At 45.4% G+C, this 17103-nt stretch overlaps 1 protein-coding gene across 1 annotated transcript in view; it reads right to left on the reverse strand.

Annotated features, from left to right (window-relative positions):
• HCN4 (hyperpolarization activated cyclic nucleotide gated potassium channel 4) overlaps nucleotides 1-17103 on the reverse strand; it is a 103297-nt gene that overhangs the window by 7276 nt on the left and 78918 nt on the right. The window contains exons 5-7 of the mRNA XM_026856356.1: nucleotides 11517-11663; nucleotides 9282-9522; nucleotides 7194-7358 (exon numbers count right to left, since the gene is read on the reverse strand). Coding sequence (XP_026712157.1) covers nucleotides 7194-7358; nucleotides 9282-9522; nucleotides 11517-11663 — 553 coding nt within the window. The remainder of the gene's footprint in view (nucleotides 1-7193; nucleotides 7359-9281; nucleotides 9523-11516; nucleotides 11664-17103) is intronic.

Consider the following 17103-nt stretch of genomic DNA (forward strand, 5'->3'; position numbering starts at 1 on the left):
TAAGCAAATAGAAGTTGTTCCCTTAATAAAGAATTGCAAAGTCAGATTTTCCTCAACTGTAGATAGCACACAAAAGAACAGGGAGAAAGGCTCATGCGATTTCATAAAAGGAGCCAGCACTCAACAATAATTCTTCAATCAAATAATCAAAATTAGCCTTCTGTTGTTAGAATTCTGCACAGACACCAGGGAAATTAGCTGTGACTTTCTGTTCATTTCTCTTTTCAGTTCTGTCTGAGCTCACTGGCTGCAGTTTCAGAATTCAGGTCACTAAATTGCTTTCTGAATTTGCATGTATTTAAAATAATCTCACTTTATTAGGCTGGTTTATGCCCTGGCCTGCTGTCAGAGTGGTTGCCCCCTGCCATATGGTTACTTCTTTCAGGTCTTTGCTTCTTATTATTTATATGACTGGGTGCTAAACACCCCGCTTGGATCAGGGGTTGCAGCAAAGGGCTCAGAGCCCACTGCAGCTTTGAAGGTGGTCTCTGCCCTCCCTTGCCTATGGGTTACTTGGGTCCTGAGCTGGTCTCCTGTGGTAATTCAGCTCGCTGTCATCGTCCCCAGAGGGGCAATACAGCAACTGGCAACTGCAGGCAAAGAAACCCTGAACATACTCAATAACTGGCAGTTTGCTGCAGCTGCTTCTACGCCCCTGGGGGAAATACTCTGCACTGGGACTATGTTGGTTGGAGGATCTTGCTGCAACAGCTTTTACCACTGTCTTAAGAGTCTGTGTATACAGGGAAATTAGCTGGAACAGAGATTTCAAAATAAATCTTAACTCCCAGTGTATGTGCCCTTTTCCTGTTCAAGCCTGACTCTCTCCCAGATGTAAGTTAACCCACACTGAACTGCATTATCTGTCATGTGAAGGTTTCTGCTCAGGATTGAAGGACCCCTTGGAAGCAAAGCAAAGCCAGCTGGATCAACTCTAAAAACATCCACAGGGCAGTTCAGTGCACTTAACAAATCTGTTCTTGAAACTAATTCAGAGTAACTTTCCCGGCTGTGTAAATACTTTGCAAACTGGATGTGTAGTTCTCGATAAACTGCAGTTAATTGCCATTTGTGTGCTCCTACACCGGGATACGTACAAGGCAGCACCCGCCTGCATACTGCGGTTTCACTTCTCTCTTGCTAAAGCTGCATCCTTTGAACTCTTATGGTACATTTAAAGTACAACAGTTTCTCCTTCTCCCCTGCTCTGTCCTCTGCAAGCCTAAGTGGAGTTACACCTGTACACAGGGGTTGTATTGCAGGAAAGCCAAATACCATATTGGAAGGGAAATAAATTTTATCGGTGTAGAGCCCATTGTACTGCGGACATCAGCTGAATCTGTCTTCTTATTACCGTCTTAACAAACAATAATGAGTTCAAAAATTTAAAACAGACAATCTTTCCAAGTGGAGGTCTTCCCTCCCTGTACAGCTCAGGTCTGCCACTGATTGCTTCTCCTCTCCCACAAACCAAATAGGTATCTTCAAAAATACGTGGCATCTCTTTTAACAGACAGAACACAACCTTTAACTGGGACAAACTGCCACACATCAAATGATACATGGTGAGTAACATTATCTGATAAATATCAGGGCAGTTAAACAAAATTAAATTAAGCTTTTCCTCTCTTCACATTTATGCCCATCATAGAGAGATTTGCAGAAAAAAAGCTGAATCTATAGAGCTATCTAGAGTAAACTGTTTGTGAATATCCATGAATGGGTATAAGAACTGTGTAATGCTGGAGTGCCTCTGATGCCCTGTAATGCCTGGGGCATGATGTCCTGGCTGTTACTTATCGCTGAAGACTGAAGCCAAAGAACTGCCTTCTCCTCAAATGGCAGAAGTGCTTGTGTCTGGAGCCAGAGCTCCTGCACTCAACTCTCAGTGCCCTACTGGAGCTGACAGCTGTGACAGGGACAGATTCTAGAAGACTCTGAACATTTTGGCACTGTTTTTCTGCCAGTTGTGTGCTTTGCAGCGTGGTCTGGTTTCAGATAGCTACTGGACTGCCTTTCAAGGCAGGAAAAGTCCCCTGAGTCTAGAGGTGTGGTTGGTAAGCAGGTCCTACTTCATGCAATTAAAGAGGGGGTTGAAAAATATTTTTAAAGGTGTTAGAATGATTAAATGTTATCTGAACAGGTCTTTTATTTCAATGCAGATAGCAAAGAGCTGTGGATGTGGCTCTCTAAATATAAAAGGAATCCAGTAGTTTGTGGGACCCATGAAGATGGGGGCACAAATATATGCTATCTCCTACAAGTCCCCCAGCTCTCTCACTTCTGCTTAATGTCTCCCAGATAGCCAAGTACCAATTTTCAGTACTCTCTAGAACTCCTGCCTAAAAGAACAAACTTCCCAGAGAATGTGCACCCTGCAAGGTAGGCATGGGTTGGGACAAACTGATGTGACCAAAGTCAAAGGCAGGTCTCCTGAGACCTCATCACCGACGCCGCTGTCCCTTCTATTGGGGTGTCTTAGGCTTTATTTTCCTTCTAGAGTTGCATGAGAAATAGCATGTCATATTCAGGTGAACAGGGTTCCCAGTTCACCTTAATTAAGCTGAAGTAATTTGCATTCACTCATGGCTGGTGAGTTGTTGATATCTTTCCTTAGGCTAAACAGAAGATACTCTGAGTCTGGGCTTCACTTTCAAATAAAAAGAAATTCAAATATTTACTTTCTGCTTAAGTCCAAGCTCCTACCCTGCATCTCTGTGCTAGATAGCATTTCCAGGGTGTGATTCACCTAAGACATTTCAGATAGCCACCTTAGGAGAAGACGAATCACACTCTAAATGCCTTTTTCTCTGCTGACTATAAAAGCCAGATTCAGATGCCTATATTAGTGTTGAAATGATGGGAGAGGATTTCAAGTCAGAGGAATACACATAGTGGTATTTGAACTTTGATTCCTCATAAACAGTTATGTTCGTGAGTTATTCAGGTGACGAGAGAGGACACAACACAGGAGAACCAATGTTATCTCTTGTCAGCCACTGATACCCTCACCTACTCAGTACTTGGATAATAAGATGCCATCTCCTTAAAGGGCTGGGCAGAGTTCAATGTGATTTTGAAATAAAGCTTTCCCCCAAAGCACTCAGACTCCAGCACTGTATACCTGGGCCACAGGAACTTTTATCCTTACGTCACCTGTGCCTGTATCAGCAGCCTCAAATAAGAAGCATATATATATATATATATATATATATATATATAAAAATATCTATCTCACCTTCTGACCAAATCTGCTTCCTCATCTCACATGTGCAGCTCTTTGGGGGTTACTCACCTGCATACAGTAAACAAATCTGGGACTACAATGTGGATACAGTGCAAAATTTATGCTGAGTACATATTGTTTTATTTAAACACTATTCAGTCCGTTTCATTTATTCATATGATTTGCAGGGCACCTGCCACGAGGGAGGGGCAGCTAAGAAGCATTCAAAGACCGAGCTCCACCTTTGTTAGCATTATTTTCTCTGTAGAAGAGATGAGGAACTGAGGCACAGGGCAAAGGCATGACTAGGACAAACAGAGAATCTGTGGCAGAGCTTGGCACAGATCCCAGATCTCATTCAGAGCTCCCCTGGCCTAACACAGGGCAGCTCTTCCTCTGAGGCAGCAGATCCCAGAGTATTAGTCATGACCTAGACAAGCGGGGTTGCAAACCCAACCAGATTTCAACTGCAGAAGCATGGTCACGAGTTGATAAATAGGGTGCCCAGTCAAAAAGTTTGGGAACAGCTATTTTTGTGGCTTGTTTACAGAACAAGGCCTTTAAAACTTCTACCACTATAATATCTTGAACAGACACTCTTGTACTGCAGTAATATTATATAATTATATTTAGAGGCTGGTATTGTGTTTTCTTTACTTTTCTTTGCATTTTTAGCACCTGCAATGCCCAAAGGAAATGGAGGCACTTTTAATCCTGGGTTAACTGGGATCCTTGTATCTAAACATATGTAACTGGCATTGAAAATGTATGCATTTCAAACTACGGGGCAAAAAATTCCTGATGACTATGAAAAAATAACTTCCTCTGGCTTTAAGTATGCTTCCAGCTCTCACCAGTGACCTTGATATGGATGGTGAGCAGCCTTATGGTATTTATGGTATTTATTACAGCACCATGAACAATGGAAAATAATTGTCCCCCAATATTTTTTGAACACACTAGTGAATTTTGATTTGATTATATTCACAACCTGTATTGTATTTACATTCAATGAACATTTGAGTGGTGGTGTTTTACATGTGCAAATGCTTGTGAAACTCTGATTTTAAACTTCAATGGTCACTGAAAGCCAGTTTCAAACCAGTCAGGAACAGAATGATGCGACTTACGTAACTGACGCATCACAAACTGGGACAATTCACAAATGCTTGTCTGACAAAAATTACTCACTGGGGAAAAAAACAAATCATTTCAACACACAAATACTACAAAGAATTTTACATCTTGGTCTAGAACAAGAAAAAGAGGAAGATTTAATCAGCGATAAGATGATCACTAATCAGTGATCAGCCTCACTTCCCTGAGTCTCAGTCTTCAGGCCCTGAGCCTGGGGAGAGTTAGGCACGTGATATTCTGCAGGCTGAGGAGTTCTTCAGAGACTGAAGTTCCTCAGAGCAGAGTTAAGCAGGGACACAAATCTTTGCAGAATCCCAGCCTTAGTCAATTCATGAAGACTAATCCCTTCCAGTCTTTAAAGAGCTCTGCAAGTGCAAAACATGTGGGAAACTTCTTCCCCAGCCACACATGGCACAGGCAGGATGCCAGTATCAGTTCCCATTAAGCACAGAGGTTAGAAGGGTACATGACCATGCTCTTTGCCGAGCGATCAATGTAGCTGACAGCTCCCTGGGGGGCTGTGCCCTTCGTGCTGCTGCACTGCCCATCGACCAGCACACAGATCAGGGTGCATCTGCCCCTCTCCTTCCCCTCTGCCTAGCCACAGGCATTCAAACTGCATTTGCTCTGCAGAGTGAATGCCTGATCGCACCTCCAGTCAACCAGCACAGCTCCTGTTGCTTCAAGGGATGAGGTCTTACGTTCTCATCCTGTCTCCCTGCTACCTAGACAAGCTTAGACCATGCTTTCCGAATCCTCCACATAGCAGGGAATTCTGTAAACATCTCCCCAGTCACTGTGACTGGATGGACTGAGGATTTTTCTCCCTGCTCTCTTGACTCCTCACTGCACAGGGGGAATACCAGGTGGATCTTCTCCCGGTACCAGAATAGTGATAAAGCCCTCTGAGTCATTTCATGTACTCAGTGAGGCATGGGCTTCTCAAGGACATGTTGTCAGCTGGGTAGAAGGGAGTTAGTGAATGCACCACTGGCTTGGAAAGAGGCTCCCATTTGCTTCCATCTTGTGTACAGATCCTGAGCTGAATGTAACAGGAACCAAAAATAGGGTCCTGTTTCTGTTGATACCTTTTATGAACTGCCGTTCCCTAACTTTAGTCCTCTAGAATAATCCCTCTACTTTCAGAGAGGGTCTTGGCAGAATGCAGTAATCTTGACTTTTCTGAAGTCACATGCTGTTACACAGCTAAGAGCACTGTTCCTTCTGGATGGTGCACATTTCAGGTGAAGGTGAAGAAATGCCTTATTTATGTAGACAGGGATTTCCGATTCCAGTTTCAGCAGGGTGCACATAACTCCCTTAGGCCCTCTTGGGAAATTCCAGCCAAAGAGTGTTGGGTACAATGGGGTTGAAAGTGCTGTGAAGACGCTATTTTACAATAGTAGAGGATGTAAAGTTGATTGCCAGGGAAACAAGGGTAGGGCTAGGATTTTCACTGTACAACTCTGAAGGTTTCTGCCTTTTACATCACATAGGGACTGATGTTGTCTCAGGTCAGCAGAATGGCAAAAGGAGGGGAGGACAATGCCAGAGCTCTGCACCTAAGGGCCTGTTATTCCAGTTGCTCTTGTCACCTTCTGACCTTATGTTGACATATTTCAGCTGTCTGTGGAAGAGAATTTCTCCTAGGGGAAGAAGCATGTGATATTCTTCATGCTGGTTCAGAAATTTCCATGAATTTTAGTTACATGTGCAGCGGCACACAGAGCAAAAGACAAGCAGCACAGGATGCTCTGCCCAGGAAGCTGAGCAGCACTGACCACATAAAGCTGAAGAATTTGAGATGAAGTCAAGCTGGCCCATCCCTGGTTGTGCCTGACATTACATTTTCTTAGCGGTTTGTACAGTCTAATTTAAATAACCCAAGTGATGGGACTACTGCCACTTACACTAGGGCCTCATTAGTGTGGGCTTTGCCAAACTCTACATATTTAGCTCATAACCTTTTCCTCAGGGGTCATACTTTCTGATTTGCAGCAGGTAATGAGATGCACAGAATACAATGTTCCTGGCATGAAAAGCCCCAGAGGCACTGCACCCCTTGCTGCGATGCCAGGTTTTTCCCTACCTCCCTCACCCCATTATCCTCCTCGCCTTCTGCATTGTACTCAGACCTGCAGTGACCTTTTTGATTCTGAAAGGCAATGAAAATGCATGCAGTCTTAAGAGATGTATAATAAGAAGCTAAAGAAGTTAGACTGACATGCTTGGTCCTCAGCTCTGCAAAGACTTCTTGTGTGACCTTGCATAAGTCATTTAATCTCTCTGTGCTAAATGTCTCTGGTTGTGACCAAGGAACATTATCCTGATCTTCTCTAGTTTCTAACACGGATGTCTGCAGCACAGGGTATGTCTCCCACAGGACAGGAGAGCATCCTGGGTTCGGTCAGTATGAACTATAAAATCCAATAATACTCTTTGGTTAATTGTGCTTACTTTGAGCTGTGGGCAGTTAGGTTTTCATCAATTGTGTATTTACACATTCTGAGCTAAAATTAAAAATCCAGTGAATTCACCAGCATGCCCCTGATGGCCTCAGACTGCAGATCTTGGCTCTTCATAAAGACTCTTGGAAATAAATGGAAGCAGGGGCCAGCAGAAATGTGTATGTGTGAGAGAAAGAGAGAGAAGGATGTGAATTTTACTGATTGTGAATGGGGCTCCTTGTAAGAGCTGAAGTCAGGCAAGGAGAGATAGGCTGGGATCTCCTCCAGTTCACAACTCCAGCAAAGGAACTATGGACCAAGCCTGGAGATGGGGCGCCAGAGCAGCAGGTAATGGGAAGGAGACCCTCACACCTTCTACTCACCAATTCTGTCCAGCCTGTCAAGAGCCACGGTTTCAAAAGCTCGCCGCATCATGGGATACTCTTCCAGCACCTCATTGAAGTTGTCCACTGAGAGGGAGTAGAGCCGACAGTAGGTATCAGCTCGCACGCTGGCTGTGCGCCGGCCACGGGTCAGCAGGCAAATTTCTGGAATGAAAGACCCAGCCTGAGAACATGGGATAGACACCATCAGCCCTGCGGTACAAGACCTGGCACTGTCACTCGCAGGCAGTCCTGCCTCCCACCCAGACTCCTCTCTAACTGGACTCTACCTGCTCTCCTGCTGAAAACATAAACTGTGGTAATATTCTGCATATGCAGAAACATTTAAAAATACCAAGGGGCTCAGTTGTGGCAGCTGCTACACACAATTGCACCTCAGGGATTGTGCTGATCTAATTAGCCAGACAAGTTTTGTTATGGTGGATTATCAAAGAAATGATTTGTGCATTCAGACTGGAGACACTGTCTTTCCCCAGCTCCTCATGGGCACTGGGAGCAGAAGGTGAAGTCGTGCTCTCTCTGAAGCTAATTCTCTCTCTAGATTTGTAGTAAAGGCTCTGTGCTGACCTGTGGCCTTGGTGCCTGGTAGTAATTTTGATCCCCACACCCAGAACATTTGTCGTTTAAAAGTTTTCAAAGTTTTTTGTAGATATGCCACAAGCTTACAGATTGTCAGAGGAAGCCAAGTTAGTGGCACTTACTAACTCTTGGTGTATTTACACTGCAGTCTACTGCAATCTACTCCTAGGAGGATGCTCAGCTGGTTACAGAACAGAAAGTCCTCAACTCTACCATAAATGCCTGACTCGGGCACAGACACACCTTGAACACTCAGTGGAGAGCTCCTGAGTCCTGCTTTTCCACTGATTACACACAGAGTATGGGCAGCTAAGCCAGGAACTTAAAGACAGATGGTGTGACTTAAAGACTGCCAGTACTCTTCTCTGTGCTCTATGCTGGGTGTCAGTCCAGCAGCACCATGCTCAGGATTCATTCTGGGTCTACCCCAAAGCACTGGTATAGCAGCACTACAAGGTTATAAGTGAATTATGAGGCTGCTTTCCTAAGGAAATGATGCTTATGAGACCATGCCACGTGTGTGAGGAGGTGTGTGTATGGAATGTAAAACATAATGAATGTCACCACCAATTTTAATCAAATCTGTCAGAGTCAGGGTATCCTGAATCCAACCCTGTTAACTTCAAATCCCAGAAAACTGACCCAACTTGCTAGGGACATGCAAGATCCTTGTATGCTGGGCAGGTGCAGACAGATTGGTTCACAGGAGCTAAGAGTCTAAGAAGACTGTAGGAAATACATGGTAGGGATTTGTTAATAGAGGAAAGGCAGGCTTCTGCCCCCTCTCAGTAGGCCATTAATTGTGGTGCATTCAGTGCTCGTACTGAAACATGCATCTACCAGAGAACTGTCTGCCTTGGGCTGTCAGTGAGGTCTCTCCGGGGCCCTGATAGGAGAGGTGTCTGTGTTACTCCTAAGAGCAATATCCTAAATCTTGTTTTATAGTCTTTTCTGAGCTCATGCTAGTTTCACTGTTCCGGAGCTCTGCTGCTGATACATTATGCCTGCCTGCTGACCTTCATGACATTTTGCTGAGCCACAGGCTGGGGAGATGATGGACTACGTTTTTTCCTCCGTGTTTATACTGTACCATGTATGATAGATGCCAGACGGTAAGACTAGGCAATACTATAAAAGTGCTTGGAGAACTGAGAATGCTTCATTTTTTTTCTTTAGGATCTCAGCTTCACAGATCTGTCTGTTTGCTTGGGGCAAAAAGAAATGAACCTACAAGAACTAAGTTTCCCTTCCCCCTTTTGTTATTATTTATTATCTAGACTCCTCCACTGCCCATGAGTCCCAGTCACCTCCCACTGCACAATTTACTATATGAAAAGCTGCAAGACGGGGAAGATGAACAGAGATGGAGGATGGAGGAGGAGATACTCCATCCCTGTGGTGGATGCCATCCCTGCGCACCCAGAGCAAGTTAAGGAATGTATGAGCGATAGCAGTGGGCACTGCTGTGGGTGATTGACTAACACACACCTCCAAAGTAGGAGCCATCTGCCAGCTTGGTCTCCTTGTTGCCTTTGGTGAGGACGCTCACCACCCCATGCTGGATGAAGTACATCTTCTTGCCAATGGTGCCCTCCCGGATGATGTAATCCCCTGGCTGAAACACTTCAAACCGCAACTTGGTCAACATGGATGTCACAAAGTTGGGATCTGCATTGGCAAAGAGGGGCATGGAGGCAACCAGCTTCCGGCAGTTGAAGTTTATGATTTCCTGATCATGATGAGATGCAAAATAGAGAGAGAGAAAGAGAGGGAGGGAGGGAGAGAGAGGGGAGAAAACATGGGACAGGGAGAAGAAGAGACACACACGTTTAGTCAACATCTGATAACCTATGAAGATCTCCCACTTGACCTGTACATTACAAAGTGGGGAAAAAAAATTGCAGTTCCCTTAGTCTGGGTCCCCCTGTGGAGGCTGGAATGGGCTCTGCATGCTCAGAGCATGTAGCAGTGCGAGCTGAAGCTGACAGACTGACACCATGCTTCACAGCTTTCATTCATATGCTTTCTCTCTGAGCAGGGACAATACCCCCCCAACCTCTCAAATACACACAATATACCTCTTTCTGCAGGAAACCTTGAATTGTGAGAAGTGCACAGCACTGGTGAAACGCTCTATGAAAAAGCCCACGGCTCCTCTCTGGGAAAATGTTGTAACTCCCCTTGGCAGCCCTATGTTCTCTGTTGCCCTTGCTTGTCAGTGAGATATTAAACAGCACAAATGTGCCAAGGCCTCGGAGAAAGAATCATCCTGGGCAGATGGGGACAGCGTCAAGAGAGGGGAGGAGAGGTGCCCAACAGTCACTGTGGTATGGGCTGGATCATCAACCTCAGATGAAGAAAACCCAATTGAGCTGTTCAGCTGTCATACAGCAGACAGGGACTGTGCCTCCTCCTGTGGCTTGGTGTCACTCAGAGGGTATGACAGCGCTTTCCACTGCACAGGAGCTGCTCTGTGCCATGTCAGCCCAGAAAGAGGCAGAAAGTGATACTGAGTAAATCACCTCAGCACAATGCTCTCCAGCCAAGCAGGGAAGGAGCATCTGGATGACTGGAACAGGAAGAAAGAGGGCTGAGGAAGCATCTGTCTCCTCCTCACTGGGGTTCTTTTCAGGGTTGCCCTTTGAGACAGCCCTTTGGAAGAACTAGTTTTAAAATAAGGCTGGTAGATTCTCAGCTCTTCTCTCTTCTATGGAGGTACATTATTGGGGGGAGGAAGACAGAATAAAGACCACTTCTAGTGCTTGTGGGGAACATACTGGAGGCATATACTAGGGAGAACGTGCATTGCTAGGCTTCAGCTAGGGAAGGGGCTTTTCTGTGAAGACTTTTTTGAATTGTGGGCCCTTGTAGAAGGCTCCTCCTTCCTTTGACTCTACACGCTGTTACAGCTGATGGATGGGGCACTGATGAGGCCAGCACACTGCATAAAGGTTTATATAAATACATGAGATACAGCTTAATATTAGGGAGGACCAGGTGGGAGCGCCCTGAGATGCTGTCGAGGCAGCAGGGCATGTTTGTGTGGGGACAGAAGGGGGCTTGCAGGAGTGTGAGGTAATAGTGAGGCACTTTCCAGAGTGCTGTCCTGCAGGGGCTCTTGGGAAAGGGGATGACATTGTCAGACATTGCCATGGTCTCAGAAGGTGCCAAGATGTATCTATTCACATGCTGAGTGGGTGGCAGGGCCAGCACATTGCCCCCCACATTGCCTGTATGTCAGACATCACTTGTGCTGCAGCAGTTACCAGACTCAGGCAGGACTCCTGCAAATGACAAGGGCCTGGGTGTCTCTCTCCACGGCAGTGACTTCTGCCATGACCAAGAATACCAGCCATACACCAATGGCTAGGACCGTCACTCCCTCTGAATGAAACTGTCTCCAACAGAGGCATAGCCAAGCTGTGCATCATGTTCTTCTTGGCCTTGCCCTCACAGAAAGTTAGGCACAGCACGGGAGCAGGTACAGGCCCAAGCAAAACAGGGCCTTTGAGGCTGCTCAGACATGTGGATGTGCTGTCTCTGCTGGGCATGACACCAGAGCACACACACAGCCAGTGCTCACAGGAAAGCTGGCCTCCCACCACTCCAATCATTTGATGGTGCCCTCTGCAAAGCACTGGGAGAGGACACTGCACATCGGGGACTCCACAGCTGCCAAAGATGACAGGAATATGCATTTCCCAGTCACTGCTCCCTCCTTACCTCTCGGAGGGGCTCACTCAGCTCTCCCAGGATGCTCTCCTCATCGAACATCTTCCCCTGGTAGCGGTGCTCGTAGTAATCATGGATGCGCTGCCGCATGTCTGCGGGGAGCTTGTGGAAGGACATATACTGTTCCACTTGTTTGTACTGTGCAGGGGAGAGAGGAAGAGAAGGAGTTACCAGGACATGCGACAAGTGGCACCCGCTCATGGACAAGCACATGCTAGACCACAGTCATACCTGCTTGTTTCACACCAAGCCAGGTCCAGGCAGATAAATCCGGTGCAGGAGAGAGCAACTGTCTGAACACATGGGGAGTTTGCAGACATCTTTGTTATAGTCCCCAAATGGCTGCCTTATGTTTTAACCTTTAAATTTATCCTCAGCCAGTTACACTGCAGAGATAACTCCTCAGTGCCTGGGTGCCGAGCAGACAGACACCTGTTCTCCCCTACACACACAGCAAAACCTGGGACCAGAGATGAGTAAGAAGTGCCCAGCTGGGAAACTCCTCACAGCAAATATTGCTGAGCAAAGACTGTCCAAACCCTGTGCAGAATGAGAGCAAGGAAAGTACAACGTGCCCCCAACAGAAGGTTTTTCCATGGCACACAGCAGAATGGTGGTCAGGGTGTATGACCTGGTAGCCTGGCTCTACTCCGGTAAGTGATGCACAGCACCTCGAGGCCTCAGCCGAGCACAGGAACCCACTGTACCAGGGGCTGTGAAAAACAGGAGAGTACAGCTCTGCCTTGGATGTTCACAGTCACAGACAAACTGAAGGATGCACAAAGACAGAAATCTGAGTTGTTTGGTTGAAGCTGCAGTGGCCTGCTTTTCCTGTCTGTCCCGCTATGATGGCACCTTTACCTTCCCACCTAGGGCTGCACAGGTCCTGATTTTCTTCACCTTTTGCTGGGTCTCTATTGCCCCATGCACTTGTGCTATCTAACCTGTCCATATTTTTACCTAATGATTTGCATTTCCATCATGTCACTTAGAGTGGAATACAAGGGCACACTCTGACTGATGCCAGAGCACTATCTGGGGATGAATGGTGCTTTCTATGAATAAATGACACTTCCTCAAGGGCACAGGACTGTAAATGGGTTCACTTGCCTTAAAGGTGCTGCAGGGACAAGGTCTGTGCGTTGCAATGGTCATGCTCCCTCCAACTGGCAGACAGCACAGAATATGATCCTGAGTGTGTACCACACTAAATAATGCTGACAAAAAGGACCCTTTTGTCTGGCTTTGCCACCCCTCTTTTCCCTCTTCTTCCCAATAAATCTGTCCCTGAATGCCTCTTTACTGCAGCTTGTGCCGAAGAGCCTAATTACCAAACTTCTGCTCATTACAGACCTCTCCTGCACACATCAGTGTCACTCTGCTCTCAGCACAGTCTGTGCTGGCACTGCCTTGCATGCTAACAACTTGATCTGCACCAGAGAGGAGAAGGAATTACTCTAAGAAGCCAAGGTGGCAGAGGGGACACTCGGGGTTTCCTGGCGTTTCCAGAGCTTTTTGTCTGTAGCTAGCAGCAGAGGAGCTGGCTGTAAATATTCATGATCACTACAGCATGATCAAAGTCAAGCGAGTCACCACCTCCCCACAGGGAGCCAGGTAGGGAATTGGCAATGAACGCTGCACTTTATTATTTGGTTTGCTGAAGTTCTGTAGAGCCTGGCAGGACACTGTGTCAGGCAGCACTATGCTGGGTGCTGCACAGTCTGCAGCTCGTGCATGAGGGAGATAAAGGGAGCAGAAACCAGCATCTCACATGCGGACATCTCACTGGTCTGAGCCTGCTGAGAATTCTGCAGGTTATGCTCTTAAATGCAGAAAGTTTAAGGGCTTGGCTCAGATGCCTAAAAGTAGGTGTCTACTGCTGCTGGAGATGCACTGCAGCATTTGAGACATCCGTGGGACCCGGCAAATCAGACATAGGACATGCATGACACTCATTGTGGAAAGGGAAAGCATTAGGAACTGGTTTTTGCTGACTCAGGTTAATTAAATTTGTCCTAAATCCACAAGTAGTTCTGCTTGTTTTAATGCTGCTTTTTTGTTGAATAAATTATTTGCCAAAACCAGCACCTTATACTCTCAGTTTTAGCCCATGGTCTTGAATTGGACCAATGACCAGTGTCACAAGACGCCTCTCATCACCTACTGCCCGCCACCTGCCCGCTACCCCTCTCCTCTCCACCATAAGCACTTGTTATCAATCTTCAACTTACCTTTGATTCTCAGGAAAAACACCCCCAGCTTCTCAGATTCACAAGCACAGTTTGGATGAGGCGACTCAGACTCTTTGCTTATTCACTACTGTACATGGATTTATTGCTTTGTAACAAAGAGCAATAAATTACTGTTCTGCAAAGTCCCTAGGGCTTGTCAGATTCTCCTAAAATCACTGTCCCTAGATAAGGCTTAGAGTAAAACCAGGATAAATTTACTTCACCAGAAAAAAAGGTTCTGCTTCTAATTACAAATTAAAAATACAGTTATAAAAGAAAACCTAAAATAAGAAACCGTAATTCCCTGTCACATTTAACATCTTGGCTTTCCTGTCTTTGCTAGTGCTACCTCCTCTCACCCATGTCAGCTGGAGAGTTTCAGGGGCTCTTAACACTCCCTTTCACAGAGATGGAGTCTGCAGAGGTGCTCAGAAACAAAAGCATAAGCCCCTCCGCTCTACATTCAATAAATTGAAGATCCATGGGGGGGTTTTACCCTTTCCCTTGGAGCTGCTCAGCCAGGCTGAAGGCCACCACTCTTGCAGTGCCTACATCAATAGCTACTAACAAAAAGGCCACTAAAACATGGCATGAGGGAGGGCCTTTCCAAGTAGTGGGGTGTACATGACTCTTCTCAGCTCTAAGCTCTACACAGATCACTCCTGAGGTCACCAGCAACACTCAGTGATGGGACAAAGCAAAGGGGTAAGGGTAATCCTGTAGTGAACATCAACAGCAGAGTGTGTGGGGATTAAAGGCTTTGCCTGATAACCCTGAATTTACAGGTCTTCATTTTCTGACTGAAGCCCTGACACCATGCAGATCTGGCACTCACTAAAGCCACTTCATGCCCCCTTGAGTTGGCACCCCTTTGAGTTAGGCCAGGCCTAACCTGACAGCCCTCTTTTGCCTCCTTTCTCCCTTGTACTTTGTTCAGTCTTCCTACTTGTCTCCATGTCCTCAGTCTGACCTGTGCTCAGAGGAACGTGCATAGATTAGTGGCCTCTCTGAGTTCAACTAAAAAGACTCATTTAGCAATTATTTAAATCTCTCGGAAGACAATCAAGTCCATTTTAAATCCTAACTCATTTTCTTAAGTCTGTTTTTCCTCAAAGAAGCCCTTGAAGGAGGTATTAATATATCAAAAGGAAACCATTTAGCTGAGTATTTTTCCTTCTATAACTGGCCACTTTCCCTAGCTGTCTCACCACTCCCCTCCCCTTCTACTAAAGCTCAGATCACTCACAGTCCAAAGATAACTAAATATTTTTAACTCCTTCCATGCCCTCAATCTCTATCATGAATCCTCCTCTCTCTGGTAGTAAATCACTGGCTAAAAAGGACTATTTCCTTGCTCTACTTCTGAATATAAAAAAGATCCTGCATCTGAGAAGAGCTGCTCCCATCCCAGTCCTGGCATTGACACCTCTTCAAGTCCTCTTTTAGTCTACACACATCACTCTTCAGAGCTTCAGAGAAATTCCATTTCCTGAAGAAATCCCATTTTTGCATCTCAGTACACACACATTCGCAGTACGGCTACCAACACAAGCACACACACAACCTAATGTAATGAAAGCACTTGGGACGCTTGTCTCCTTCTTGCCAAAGATAAATATACATTTCCTACACAGAGCTGTTGTACTGCTTGCATCCTTCCAGAAATAGGCTAAAATAACCATGGGACAGAGTTTAATCTCAGTCACAGTTGCCCACATCTGGACTCTATGGAAGTCAACAGAGATGCACTTCTGTAAGAAAAAGGATAATCAAGCAGAGTAATGCATTTTCAATTAAGTGAAAAATTATGATGCTCTGACAGTATTTTGAATGCTTGGTAGCATATATCCTGTTGGATTGGATTAAGATACACATAAGCAGCCACGATGTACAACATTGTGGCTCTCTCAAGTGGATTAGCGTTTCATAGGGGTAAAGATCAAGTCATGAGATTCACCAGATGGAATGTCTGGACGGGACACAGCTGCACCTTCCTTTTATTTTCTCTCATCTATGATTAGGAGCAAAACAGTGCAGCTCCCCAGGATTTAGTCATCATCGAAACCAATAAATGCCAAGTTAACAGAATCATCTAGGTTGGAAAAGACCTTGAAGATCACCTAGTCCAACCCTTAACCTAAGTTCCATATTTTGTCTTTTAAGCTGTTCATATTTCCATTCTCAGGATTTGTTCTATGACCAGATCTACATCTCGCTCAAAATGATGAAGACACACATTCTTATGGAGTCAAATGACTCCAGGAGTGAGAGGTTTAAGGGAAGAAAAGTGAACTTTTGTAACAAAATAAAATGATGCCGACACTTCTGGTGCAATCTTTGTTGGTCTCTGTTTAGTACCAGTCCTTGCTTATATAATTTTGCTCTTCCCTCCTCCTGAAATTTTGCTGAGAACTGTAACTGGTGCAGGCTATGACAGTTTATCCAGAGTCTGCCAACACTTATGAACACAGTTAGCTCTACACACATACTCATGCTCATGAGCACTGTCCTGCTGTTTTCCAGCAAGAATATAGACATTCATAAAATTAAACGTGCACAGGGCCGTCTTCTCCATAGCAATAGGGAAGTGATTGAGAGGAGCTGTATTCAGGCACATGCTGTCCCTTCCATATCGAGGATGGGCCTACAGATGAGGCTAAAGCAGGAGCTGGATTCCTTCACAGAGGGAACCAAAGAAAACTCTAAAAGAACTAGAAAGTGGAAAGAGCTGACGTGTCTGCCTGACAGGAGTGGTAGCAGGTGGGGATCAGAGTGCCGTACAGGCAAATTGTAGCAGGTTGTATAGGAACTGGTGGTTATTTCAATTCTAATTGAACCTGAACACCTCAGACCACATCTAGCACAGCACCAAACATTATCAGTGCTATTTCTGCTTCCTGATTAATGAGCTAAATTTAAACCCATGTCCATCTTCAGCTTTGGAAGCTATTTTATAGCTATCTCCATTCTGCAAAAAGCTTTATGTTATGTCCTGGTTCTGAGTTCTTCCAAAGACTGCGTTAATTTTTGTGCCATGGCACTAGCTCAGTTTGCTGCAGGAAGATAGCTTTTAAATGTTGCATGTTACATGCTGAAAAACATGGAAGAGTTTTACCCTTACTGCAGCGATACCTTCAGAAATTATCTTACCTAGAATCAGGCTCTTTATCTCTTGCTGTGTTACAAAGACCACAGACACTAGCAGAAAATTTTTGGAGCTTTTTTCCCACTTCATATACAGCATTCATTATATTGAGGATGGCTGTAATGATCAGCTGCCATAACTGCCTCCCCTTGCTGTTAATCAGTACCTATTCAAGAAAGGATTATGCTTCAGGCAATCCCAT

Source organism: Athene cunicularia (genome assembly GCF_003259725.1).
Source record: "Athene cunicularia isolate RWA chromosome 10 unlocalized genomic scaffold, athCun1 chr10_part1, whole genome shotgun sequence".
Taxonomy (NCBI): Eukaryota; Metazoa; Chordata; class Aves; order Strigiformes; family Strigidae; genus Athene; species Athene cunicularia.